The sequence below is a fragment of the Podarcis pityusensis genome, assembly GCF_964106645.2.
Source record: "Podarcis pityusensis genome assembly, chromosome: 3".
NCBI classification, from domain to species: domain Eukaryota; kingdom Metazoa; phylum Chordata; class Lepidosauria; order Squamata; family Lacertidae; genus Podarcis; species Podarcis pityusensis.
In genome coordinates this window covers 1,384,395-1,397,965 of record NC_138026.1, presented here as the reverse complement: position 1 = coordinate 1,397,965, position 13,571 = coordinate 1,384,395, and the positions used below count along the sequence as shown (strand labels likewise).

Sequence of the window (13,571 nt, the reverse complement as noted above, 5' to 3'; positions counted from 1 at the left end):
TGGATCCTATTGTTCTAGGACCAATCAGACTGCTGCATTTTGGATCCTATTGTTCTAGGACCAATCAGACTGCTGCCTTTTGGATCCTATTGTTCTAGGACCAATCAGACTGCTGCAGTTTGGATCCTCTTGTTCTAGGACCAATCAGACTGCTGCCTTTTGGATCCTATTGTTCTAGGACCAATCAGACTGCTGCATTTTGGATCCTATTGTTCTAGGACCAATCAGACTGCTGCCTTTTGGATCCTATTGTTCTAGGACCAATCAGACTGCTGCCTTTTGGATCCTATTGTTCTAGGACCAATCAGACTGCTGCATTTTGGATCCTATTGTTCTAGGACCAATCAGACTGCTGCCTTTTGGATCCTATTGTTCTAGGACCAATCAGACTGCTGCAGTTTGGATCCTATTCAACTCAGTACATAACACTCTCCATGTCTTGAAACCTTTGCATCCAAAGCCAAATACCTGTCCCTTTGCACTACTACAGTCAAACCTCGGTTGCTGAATGAAATCTGTTCCGGAAGACTGTTCGACTTCTGAAACATTTGACAACCGAGGATCAAAGTGCGGTCGGCAAAGTCAATGGAGAAAAAAGAAAAAACTCCCGGAAGCCATTCAGCTTCCGAAAATCATTCAAAAACTGGAGCAGTTACTTCTGGGTTTTCGGCGTTCAGGAGCCAAAACGTACGACAACGGAGATGTTCGGGAGCCGAGGTTTGACTGTGTAATTCTCACTACAAGAAAACAACCAATAGATTGCCTGGATTAAAGTCTTCTGAATGTCTCCTGCTAGGGATGCCAGTTCCCCGTCCAGCGATGCTGCTTCACAGGTCAGCACCCTGAGGCTTGAAAAGTAAACTGCTGCTGAGCCTCCTCCATCATTCTTTCTCTAGTCCCCTTGTAAAGCCTTCCCTTCCGTCTGCTCCGGCCAGCAAGACTTTATTAATTAGGTTGAATTATACACCAAAAAGAATGACCAAAGTGGTCTATAAATATTGCACTGGAGACCTGTATATTTAGGCAAGAGAGGAAGGCTAGCGGCAAAACAGGCACTCAGTGGATTTGTAACTGGCTGACTGACCGAACCCAAAGGGTGCTCATCAATGGTTCCTCTTCATCCTGGAGAAGAGTGACTAGTGGGGTGCCACAGGGTTCTGTCTTGGGCCCGGTCTTATTCAACATCTTTATCAACGACTTGGATGATGGACTCAAGGGCATCCTGATCAAATTTGCAGATGACACCAAACTGGGAGGGGTGGCTAACACCCCAGAGGACTGGATCACACTTCAAAACGACCTTGACAGATTAGAGAACTGGGCCAAAGCAAACAAGATGAATTTTAACAGGGAGAAATGTAAAGTATTGCCCTTGGGCAAAAAAAATGAGAGGCACAAATCCAAGATGGGGGACACCTGGCTTGAGAGCAGTACATGTGAAAAGGATCTAGGAGTCTTGGTTGACCACAAACTTGACATGAGCCAACAGTGTGACACGGCAGCTAAAAAAGCCAATGCAGTTCTGGGTTGCATCAATAGGAGTATAGCATCTAGATCAAGGGAAGTAATAGTGCCACTGTATTCTGTTCTGGTCAGACCTCACCTGGAGTACTGTGTCCAGTTCTGGGCACCACAGTTCAAGAAGGACACTGAAAAACTGGAACGTGTCCAGAGGAGGGCAACCAAAATGGTCAAAGGCCTGGAAACGATGCCTTATGAGGAACGGCTAAGGGAGCTGGGCATGTTTAGCCTGGAGAAGAGGAGGTTAAGGGGTGATATGATAGCCATGTTCCAATATATAAAAGGATGTCACATAGAGGAGGGAGAAAGGTTGTTTTCTGCTGCTCCAGAGAAGCGGACACGGAGCAATGGATCCAAACTACAAGAAAGAAGATTCTACCTAAACATTAGGAAGAACTTCCTGACAGTAAGAGCTGTTCGACAGTGGAATTTGCTGCCAAGGAGTGTGGTGGAGTCTCCTTCTTTGGAGGTCTTTAAGCAGAGGCTTGACAACCATATGTCAGGAGTGCTCTGACGGTGTTTCCTGCTTGGCAGGGGGTTGGACTCGATGGCCCTTGTGGTCTCTTCCAACTCTATGATTCTATGATTCTTTGAAATAAGATTTAGGGCAGATAGAGATACAAGGAGAGTTAGGGGACAGCAAGAACAAGGACGGGGTTTCAAGTGGGCAGATCATGTACTCTGTGTGCAGAAGGTCTCTGGTTCAGTCACTTGCTTCTTCAGTTAAAAGATAACAGGAAGCAAAGCTACAAAAAACCAGCGCCTGAGATCTTAAATAGCCACAACCTGTAACCATTACTGGGTTAGAAGGACCAAAGGACTCATTGAGATGACTTTTAAATGTTCAGTTCTCAGGCCAAAAGTAAAACTACAACCTTGGTTAACTAAAATTACAAGCCCATTGACATAATAAACTTAAGTAAAAGTAATAATAATGACTTAACTGGTAGGTTAAATGAGAGCATTACCAGTGAAAGAGTTTCAGGTATAAAGATTTAAGAGATAGAAATGTGGGGAAATGACTTTGTTGGGGAGAGAAAAATCATTAGACAAGGATGGGATGTTGAATGATCGGCTAACCAATTTAGCTCAAGATAGTGAAACTACAAGGTACAGAAATTTCAGATTCTATTTCTCAATGTAAACATTTTTTTTGTAATGGGCCAAATATCTATCTATGCATTACTTTAAAAGAGAATTTCCACATTATTTTGTATTGTTTGATGCATGACTCTACTAAAACTGGCAAACCACACATATTCAAATCAGCAATATTTGTTGGAAATGAGGGGAAGATGTGCTGTTTTCATTCAAAACAACTGGATATTACACACCTATTCATTCCCTCTATATTTTATTGCTTTTATTAAAGCAGTTATAATTAGCAAAAAATTAGAGTTGGTAGGAAGTGTTTTAACAGCAACGGAAATAATAGCCTCTTTAGGCATCTCCAAACGGGGGGGGGGGGGGCACAATCAGTCACTGGGGGCTAGAGCCAGAGGACACAGGCTGGCAAAGTGGCAGGTCCAAGGTTAATGAGCATCGTGAAGATTTGAACCTGAGTCTCCCTCTAACCACTAGACCAGCCTCCCCCACCCTTCTTCCCTGCAGAAGTTGTGAGACTTCAACTTCCATCAGCCCCAGGCAGCGAGGGCAATTGTTAGGGGCGACATCTGGGGGGCACTGAAGTGCCTTGTCTCTAAGCGTACACTTCAGAAGTAAGCCACACGCTTAACGTAAGAGCACAAGAAGAGCGCTGCTGGACCAGGCCATGAAGTCCAGCACACGGTGGCCAACCAGACGCCCACAAGTGCAGCAACACTCTCCCCACTTGGGATTCCCAACAACCAGCCTGCAGAGGCTTCTGAAAGAGGAGGTGAAACAGTCACAACGAAATGCAGCCACTGGGAGTTTGTTCCTCCATTGGGAGAGGGGCTTGTCAAGTAAAAGAGGCTTGTGAACTCTGGTGTATACAACTTCAGAATGGGGGCATGTCTGTAAAATGTGTGGCACATCAATCGAAAGAAAGCTCGATATCCCTGTCCTGGGGCCTGCAGATGGCTTGAAAGCATCCCTTACACAAGCCCATGTTTCTGCAGTACCAGGGGAGCAGCAAGAGCAATTTCTGCTGGGCTCCTACAAATATCTGTCAGAATGCTTTTAGAATTTGTGGGCCACAAATTGTGCAGGCCTTTTATATGCCATTTAAAAGCCAAATGTTAGGAACATTGTTACTGACTTTTGCTTTAGCACCAGCTGCCCATAACCCAACAGTTTCTAACATTACAAAAGGAGCAATTCTGTTTTCACACCATAGTAAAATGGCAATGCCTCATAGGAAAGGCTAAATGCATCCCATATGAAGGGACCATTATCTTTCTCGAACGTAGCAGTAAGAAGCTGCTCTTTAAAATACATGGCCAATTTCTCCCAACTTCAAATTTTAAAGACGCCTCTTTACCAATTTGCTTGCAATTCATAGCTTCTTCATACATTTCCAAGTCTCCCTCTCTCCTGAATCTGTCCTGAATCTCACAACATTCTACTTCATCGGATGGCCCTGAGTTTTCCCATGCCATGTTTACAAGTGTTTTGCTTCATAGTGAGAACCCCCGGCAATGCAGGAATCTCCATAAAGCATCCATGGCCATCCAACCTGTTTAAAAACCTCCAAGGAAGGAGAGCCCACCACTTTCTGAGGGATTCTGTTCCTCTGTCAAATGACTCTTACCATCAGAAAGTTATTCCTGGTGTTTAGTCAGCATTTCCTGTCTTGTAACTTGAAGCCATTGGTTTGAGTCCTACCTTCTAGAGCAGGAGAAAGCAAGCTTGCTCTATCTTCCTTGTGGCAGCCCTTGAGATACTTGGAAGATTGCTCTCATGCCACTTCTCAGTCTCCGCTTATCCAGACTAAACCTGTGCAATTCCCTCAACCATTACTCATCAAGCCCTTGATCATCTTGGTCGCTCTCCCCTAAATACGTTCCAGCTTGCCAATATCCTTCTTAAATGGTGGGACCCAGAACAGGACCCAGTATTCCAGGTGTGATCTGACCAAGGCAGAATAGAGCGGGACTATTACTTACCTTCATCAAGACAATAGACTTCTGTTGATGCAGCCTAGAATAGCATTAGCTTTCTTTCTTTCTTTCTTTCTTTCTTTCTTTCTTTCTTTCTTTCTTTCTTTCTTTCTTTTTGCTGTATCACACTGTTGACTCATGTTAAGCCTGTGGTCCACCAAGATCCCTAGATACTTTTCACATGTACTGCTAGTAAGCCAAGTGTACCCCATTTTATATTTATGCATCTGGTTCTTCCTGCCTACGTGCAGAACCTGACATTTGTCCCTACTGAAATTCATTTTGTTAGCTTGGACCCATTTCTCCAATCTGTTAAGATCATTTTGCATTCTGATTCTGTCTTCTGCAGCATTAGCAACCCTTCTCAGTTTGGTGTCATCTGCAAATTGGATGAGCATCTCCACAATTCTTTCATCCACGTCATTTATAAAGACGTTGAACAACAATGGCCCCATAACAGAACCTTGCGGCACTTCACTGGTCACTTTTTCTAGGATGACAAGGAACCATTCATGGGTACAGTGGTACCTTGGTTCTCGAATGGCTTGGCTCCCGAACAAATCGGCTTCCGAACACTGCAAACCCGGAAGTAAGTGTTCCGGTTTGTGAATGTTTTTGGGAAGCTGAATGTCCGATGCGGCTTCCACAGCTTCCGATTGAGTCCAAGAAGCTCCTGCAGCCAATCAGAAGCCGTGCCTTGGTTTTCGAACAGTTCCGGGAGTCGAACGAACTCCTGGAATAGATTAAGTTCGACAACCAAGGTACCATTGTACTCTTTGGGTTTGGTCAGTTAACCAGCTACCGGTACAAATCCACCTAACAGTTACCTTGTCCAGCCCGCATTTTAGCAGCTTTTCTGCAATAATACAATGGGGGACTTTGTCATAATAGCCTTAATATACAATTGTACAGATCTGTCTCCCAAACTAGGTGGATTATTTTACAATTGTTTCTGCCAAAACATTCTCCATTCATACAAAATATCTAGATAAGTGTATATGAGAATTTCCACGAATGATGTTTAAAGCACCTTTCAGCATCACTTGCACTATGAATCATAACATGTATTTGCAGTGCTTCTTTTCTAGAAAAAACGTTGCTGGTACTCACCATTATCCTCTCCCCCCACCCCCTTTCCTCTCACACACTGATGGATGGGGCAATTAAAAAGAACCTATTTTAAATAGGGCTGATGAGCTGAAATGCCTCCCCAAACTTAGCCATGCTTTCCCCCTGCTGCCATCATGGGAGATGCTCCAAACCTACCACCAGCAGTGACTGCTCTCCTCAGCGTCTCAGTAGCAGGAGGCAACCCTCATCTTTTCTTTCCAGCAGACTACAGAATGAGGACAGGAAGTATTCTCCCTTCACTCTGGAGGCTGCTGGGAAGAAAACAAAATGGTGTTTTCCATTGCTTTTCATCTAGAAAAAGAAGGTGCCAATACTGCTTATCCCTGAGTACCCTCAGAAAAAAGCACTGGTGTTTTCCCAGGCTCATCGGGCTCCAGGAACAGCAGCACCCCCAGGCCCACAAAACATGCCACTGTGGAAAAAATAGGCCATGGAGCGTGCACGGTTTTGATCCTCCCTTAACACCACCAGTTAGAGACAGAAGAACTTCTGCCTCGGCCCTAATTTTATATCAGTTACAGATTTGCACTCACACTGCAGAGACAGGAAACTGTGGGTGCAATCCTATACCCCAGATTTATTTTCATTCCATGCCATCCTTCCTCCCAAACAGGAGCTCAGGATAGTGTACCGTAATGTATTTAAAACACCATTACAAAATGTTTCACAATAACAACAAAATTAAAAATGCATCAATTCTTAAAAACTACAGTGTCAAATTTACAGTTGCTGGATCCCCAATACATTTAATTCTCAAAAGACCCAAGTGAATAAAAAGATCTTAAGTGGCTCTTGAAGAATAGTAGGGAAATGAGGGGGACCAGCCATATTTCCCCAGGAAGGGGGTCCAAAGTCTCAGTGCTAGCTGGGTGGCAGCCCTGCTATAAAACCCCCCTCTAGAGAAGCCCCCACCAGCAGAAATGCCCTGGTGCCAGGTCACACTATGGACCACCAGGCCAAGCCAGAGCGGTCAGAACATGCCAGGATGAGGGTCAACGTGAGCCAATTCCTGTATTTCACCAGACCTTGGTCCTGCCCCAATTCTTGGCATCACATTACACTGATTTTGGATGTGGTAAAGGTAAAAAACTCAATAGTGCTACCCACTGCCTCCTCCCCTGCCCAGGCTGTCAGGAGTCAGACAAACTCTAAAACCAACCAAAGCACATCAACAGCAGGACGGAGTGCATGGCATGAGCCCATCTCTCTCTGGCCTCTCACTTGCACACTGAGCACGCAAGGGGAGACTTGGGTGGGGGCCACCAGAAGGGCCCTGGACAGAAGCAGCCTGGTCTCGTGACATACAGTGGTACCTCAGGTTAAGAACTTAATTCCTTCTGGAGGTCCGTTCTTAACCTGAAACTGTTCTTAACCTGAGGTACCACTTTAGCTAATGGGGCCTCCTGCTGCCACTGCACCGCCGGAGCACAATTTCTGTTCTCATCCTGAAGCAAAGTTCTTAACCCAAGGTACTATTTCTGGGTTAGCGGAGTCCGTAACCTGAAGCATCTGTAACCCGAGGTACCACTGTACCTATAAGAGCATATTGATAACATTTCTCTTTCCAGAATGCTTATGGATACCTTGTATCCAACACAGTGAACCCCCCCCCCCCCGTTCCTATAAGTGGTGGGTCAAAGAAAAATCACCCCACACAGGTATGCAAGGGAAGAGGGGGAGCTATGCTACAAAGCAGAACTGCTGCAGATGTGTCCCCCTTCCTTTGCCATATGTGAAAACTGTGCCCTGCCCCCAACAGCTGGGACTGGGGTCTCCCAGGCAGCAGACACAAGGTTAAGCAGGTGCTCTCACCTGCGGGTAAATAACAGCACCTCCCCTCCTGCCATTGCAACGACTGGAGACATTTGCTTTGGGCCCACAGAACAGAGCAGAGCAGTCCCAAGACACACTTCACCTTCTTCAGGGAAGGCTCCAAGGGAGGAAGGCTGAGGCAGGGAAACTGAAAGAGCACACAAGCAGCAGCACTCTCTACCAAACCCCGGCATGTGCATCCAGAAGGAGACACCATGTGCTGCAGCCACTGCTGGTTGCTTTCTGATGCTGCCTTCCTGCTCTCCCTTTGCTCTCCACAGGGCCCTGGAAAAGGGGCAGCACCACTTGCCCAGACCACATGGGAGCACACAGTTTGACCAGTAGCATTTCCTGCTATTTCTCCACAAGGATGCCAGCCTACTCATCTCTGCAGGCCCCGTGACTGCAAGCTGTGTGACAAGTGCAACCCTACTCAGCGTGGAGACGGAGGGTGAGGAACATGCCGCTCCTATCTGCAGGCAGGTGTCTTGTGTCTGTTGCTTATCAAGCTGAGCGGCTTGAGGAACGTCTGCTCTTCTACCTGCCTGAGGTACATGTAGTGACTTAACATGTGTGGAAATACTTCACGTATAAAAAGCCACAAAAGCTTTCATTTTGTCCCAGTCAGTAGCATTTTCAGTGAAGTTCACACAAGTGGAACCAAGCTATGACCAAAACACTCGAGCAGTGTGAACTGGTTCCACACAATAACAAAATCTGCCTATATTTTTACTTCTCCATGGACAATGGTAACACTGCAAATATATATTGAAGGGGAGAGGGTTCACAGAATTTTTCACATGCAGATGTGTGCGGTGCCAAAGGGGTTTCTGGGACGAGACCCTCCCTCCTGTTTCCTCAGAGGGACACGTTCTCTCTCACACTAATACAGAATTCAAAAGATGGAAGCAAGGCTCTTTGTGGCTCTTTGTGGCATGCCTAGCCCACGCGAATGAGGAGATCGTGGCACCGTAGACAACAAAGACTAGCGCAGTAAGCAGGAAGGAAGGCAAACAACAGCACACAAGAGAACAAGCAAGAGAACAGAAGCACAAAACTGAAACACCTCCAAGGGAACACCGAGCTGTCAGAGTCAGCCCTGCCAGGCAGCAGCAGGAGAGTTCAGTGCATTCAGTGGAAGCCCAGCTGACAAGAGAGTTAAAGCATTTCCATGTCTCACCTACCTTTACAAAGAGCTCGATTTCAGGGTCCTTTCCTTCTCCATTTGCAGGAGATGAGTCTGTCATTTTTTACCCCCCCCCCCTCCCCAGCTAGGAGGTGTTCTGCTTACACCACAAAGCAATAAAGGTTCCAGCTCCACAACAGCTATGCTTACTTTTACAATAAGGGGGAAAAGAGAAGCCTTGCGATGCTTTCTTCCCCTCCTCTAAACCATCTCTTTGCTGTTTCTGAAACTTCTATTAGCAGAGAAAATAAATTTCCTAGCTGAGAATTTTCAAAAACGGGGAGAGGACTTATCAGAAGACTCTGCTACGGTTTAATGGTTCACAGGAGCAACAAGTGCTAACTGTGCTGCGTTGTGTTTCAGAGTGCTCATCTGTCAGAGCTCTGGCTCACACAGCCAGCCCAAAATAGCCCCGTGCCAGAGAAGAGGGTGGAGTTAGCTCACAGGAGAGCAGAGAGCTATTGGTACCTCAGGACAAATAGTTTCTTCTCAGCATTATATGGAAATCCATCCCCCATGTGTTTCCCTCTGCCCCAGCTTTTACAAAATGATATCAGAGTGTTTCCTTAAATCTCAATGTTATCTTCCAAAGCATATTATTTCCATTACACACATTTCGAGGGGACCTAAAGACGTGCACCCCAAGGTTCCTGCCGATGCTGCTCATTTTGCTGGCTCACAGAGCTAAAAACAAAACATGTCATTCTCTGCCTTTCATTCATTCTCCTATTCAGAGGCAGGCTGCAGAGAGGGTCTCTGCAAGCTCATAGAGTAATGTGACATATGCATAAAATACAATGCAGCAGAGAAGAGGAGACCATTTGGGGAACATAGAATGTGTGTATGAAGTGGGGAGTGGGAAGGTGGGCAAGGAATCTTCCTGCAGTTTTTTGTCTTACATTTTGAGATCGAAGCTTTCAAAACTGCACTGATATATTGATTTCTTAGAATTCTCAAGCGGTGGTGGGAAGAGGCTGCAAGCCATTTATATTGCATATTACTAGTTGAACTTTATTTAGCAATAAGAGCATAATCCATCTTTTTTAGGTATTACATTTCAACTATAATGTCCCCCCCCCATACTGTTCTTACTTCATCCTGTGTTCTGCATTTTTACAGAAAAACAACTGGAATGTATCAATTGGTTATTCCCATTCATTTAAAGCAGGGATGGATGACCTGCAGTCCTCTGGGTGTATGCATATGAAAAATATAGCTTGAGACTCTTAATCTCCGGGTTGTCTGTTTGAGCCCTACGTGGGCTGAAAAATTCCTGCATTGTGGGGGGTTAGGCTAGATGACCCTCATGTTCCCTTCCAATGCTGCAGTTCTATGGATCTATGATCCCCGTCTCAGACAGTCTTCCTTCAAAGGGTTATAATTCAATGAATGATGACACCACGCTGGTTAAGCTCTGCCTCCTCCCTCAGGTTTGAAGTCACAGGGAAGCTTCCAGGCCCCGCACTTAGACCTCTTCCTCAACACCTGGAGAGCCGTGTGGACAGGCAGCAAGAAGTGGAAGAGGGACCAGGGCCAGAGACAAGGAGACAAGTGCAAAGTACAAACCTGCCGAATGAGAACTCTACCTAGAAGTCCCGTCAGTGAGCCTGTTCTGATCAACACACGGTGCTCTTCCAGCCCCTGACCTTCTCTGTCACCTGCTCTGGGTATGTCAACGCAGAGCTCATCTGAATTGCGGCTGAACAAATCTGAACTATGTTTCACTGCCATGGCTTCTAACAAGAACAACAAAATCCCAATAAGAGAAGCGTGGGGGACAAAATGCTCCTGCGGGGCATCAGTTTCTTTTGGAAAGACTTTTAATTTAACAGTAATGCTCATTTGGAAGGTGTTGTTGTTCGAATGCCAGGAGTTATCTAAACGCCATAATGAAACACCAGGATCCTCCCTCCACGGAGGCTTAATAGAAACAGCTATCAAGTGCCTCAAGAATGCCATTTGTGCCACAGTTAACTCAGAAGAAAGTCCCACCTGTTTCAACAGAGCTTGAGCAGGCTAGGCTTTCTTCCCAGAGGGGGGTCTGGCCTCCAACCCCACCTTTAAAAAAACCACCACCTTTTCTTGAGTGCAGCTTTTCCTACAGCGCTATGTTGCAAACTATAGCTCTGCTCAGTTGGTCTAATAGGCTCTGTTAACTGTTTTAACTGGCCCTGTCAATGTTGCTGCTTTTGTTAGTTTTGGTTATTTAAGATTATTGTATTCACGGTGCTTTTACAATATTGTGAGTTGCCATGGGAAGGCTGTGCACCCAAAAGCAGCACATAATTAATTGTATAAATGAATACAAAGTATTAAAAAATTACTTTCAAGTTATACTTAACACCACATATTAACAGCTCAATCATAACTATGTTTACACATATATTTTGTTTACTTCCAAATAATTTAACATCATTTGTCTGTTCAGTTTTGTGCATTGGAGGAGGGCTTGAATGGAAGTTTTCCTAAATTTTGCCAATAAGAGTTTTTATCAACAGTATCTCTTAGAGTGATGAATGGCACTATTTAGTGGGAAGAAAGTCCAATGAAAATCCTCATTACATATTTTTACATGGCTGTTTATTTGTATATATTCTAAACATTTATATATGGATGTTTTATGATAACCTATATTTGTATTGCCTAATAAAGGTTTGGTGTAGAAGAATAATTTTGCCAATGTGGAGGCACCTGAGGCACCCCCCCCCCATGAAGCCTGCCCTCTTCCCTTGTCAAACTGAAACCCATTTTAACTAGAGCTATGCAGACCCCCACTAAGAAATATTCCTAACCTTGTTGAAACTCTTTTGGCTTACATCAAAAAACTCAACTAGTCTGAGTAGGAACTTCCTAACTTATGTTAACATTTGTGCTTCAGGTGCTTTCAGGTGTGTTGTTTTCATTAATCTGTAAACCACTCTGGGAGTACTTCTAGCTGAAGAATAGGGTAAAATTGCTTTGAATGACGTCTGGTGACAACTCTTAATTGGAACTAACATCCAAATCTTAGCTCTTTTGTCCCATTTTTGCTATCCCAACTCCCTTGTGATGTACACAACACTTCCTAGACAGCCCTGACCGGTCTATGAAGATGGCCTAAGTGTTGTCATATTACATCCATGAATCACTTAAATGTCAGCTAAACTTAAGAGCAACAGTTTATTTATACAGTCAAACCTCAGTTCCTGAACAGCTCCGTTTTCAAACATTTCGGCTCCCAAATGCTGAAAATCCGGAAGTAAATGCTCTGGTTTTGAACATTTTTCGGAAGCTGAACATCCGACGCGGCTTCCGCTTGAGCGCAGGAAGCTCTTGCAACCAACTGGAAGCCACGCCTTGGTTGTCAAACGCTTTGGAAGCTGAATGGGCTTCTGGAACTGTTTACGTTCGACAACCAAGGCTTGACTGTATCCAACTCTTCTACTGAAGAGCAGCATAGAATATAATAATAAAGCCAAATAATGTAATAATTAAAAATGCAATGCAGCAATTTCTAAAAGCAATAGCAAGATACAGTTAACCCTTAAAACAAAGTAAAACACAAGCCTAGGGGCAGCAAGTGTAAAATATGTTAAAGACATTAAAAATTGCAACAAATAACCCAAGGAGTTACTCATTAAGCAGCCAAGATGGACAAGGGTCAAAGGGATGAAACTTCGGTCACATTTGTCTTATTGGTGACCATTTTTTCTTTTGATAATGCATTCAGAATAATCTGCTAAGAAACAAATATTAGTGCATGCTCATCTTACTGCATCAGAAAAGGCTGGTGAGCAAGGCCAGTTAGTTATTATACCAATCCAGGTTTCAGATTACACAATATAAATGAATATAAACTCAGCTCCGCAAGGGCTTCGGCATTTGCCCTTATGAAGTATACAGCAGAATATGATCATGTCACCACATTAATAAAACAGGAAGGCTGCTCAAGAAATGGAATAATCACATTCTGTGCAAGAAAACTTCATTGTACTTCATCTTTAAGGTGTGATCATCTTTCATAGGCCTGAGCTAAGTACGACTTCACAGCAAAGACTTTTGATAAGGTGAGCGCAAGGCCAAGCATAAAGCACATCACTGCACAACAAAATTCTTTTTTAAAAAAAGAACAACAACCTTTAGCTTGGGGGTGCTACACAAAGGGTGCAAAGAGCCCATCAGCATCTCTGCTGCGTTGCCCCGTGGAAGAGGGAAAGGAGGCGAGGCGACTGCTTCTTCTCCCTGCTCATTAGCTTGGGGAGAGCAGCTGGAGAGGCAACCACAGCAAAGAGTGGCCCTGCCAAGGTTGGCAGGGGGCCCTGGCAGGGCCATGTGGACCCCTTTCTTCCTGGAGCCCATTCACCAAGCGGCAGCTCAGCAAGGGAGCAGGGAGCCGTGGAGGGAGCCTGGTCAGCTATATATCTTCTCACAGAGAACAGATAGGAAAGCTGCAGTGAAAGAAGCCCTTGGCCAGTTGCTAAAAACAAGGCCAAGGGCTGGTTATCATGCAATGGTCACTATGGGGAAACCAGATTAAATGACCAGCTCCACTTAGTGCTTGCTGTACTGTCAAGAAAACTATTAAAGCTTTTCAGCAGTTGCGTAACTACTACCTAAAGTCCTGTATATGCTGAAGTGAGCATAGCCCTCCCCCCAATTCACCTTGTATCTGCACATTTTTAAAAAAATCTCTCTTTAGAAAATTACCACTCTCTGCTTCCAAGCTGTTCTATGTAAAACAAGCCTCAGTGCTACCCAGTCATCATAATGGAGATGCTAAAGGAGGCTTCTCCCTTTGGGGCCAAAGTGCATGAAATACACACACAGAAGCCCCTTCAGAATGGATTAAACCCATCCAAGTC

At 44.8% G+C, this 13,571-nt stretch overlaps 1 protein-coding gene across 4 annotated transcripts in view; it reads right to left on the bottom strand.

Moving 5' to 3' along the window:
- Positions 1-13,571, bottom strand: part of CLIC5 (chloride intracellular channel 5) — a 62,848-nt gene that overhangs the window by 39,342 nt on the left and 9,935 nt on the right. Inside the window, exon 1 of one of the 4 annotated variants that reach the window (XM_080997469.1) lies at positions 8,729-9,098. The exons of 1 other annotated variant lie outside the window; for it this stretch is intronic. In XM_080997469.1, coding sequence (XP_080853595.1) covers positions 8,729-8,791 — 63 coding nt within the window. In that variant the 5' untranslated portion in view covers positions 8,792-9,098. Of the gene's footprint in view, positions 1-5,867; positions 5,889-8,728; positions 9,099-13,571 lie in introns of those variants that run through there. 2 more of the 4 variants (XM_080997470.1, XM_080997471.1) reach the window with 2 other exon arrangements.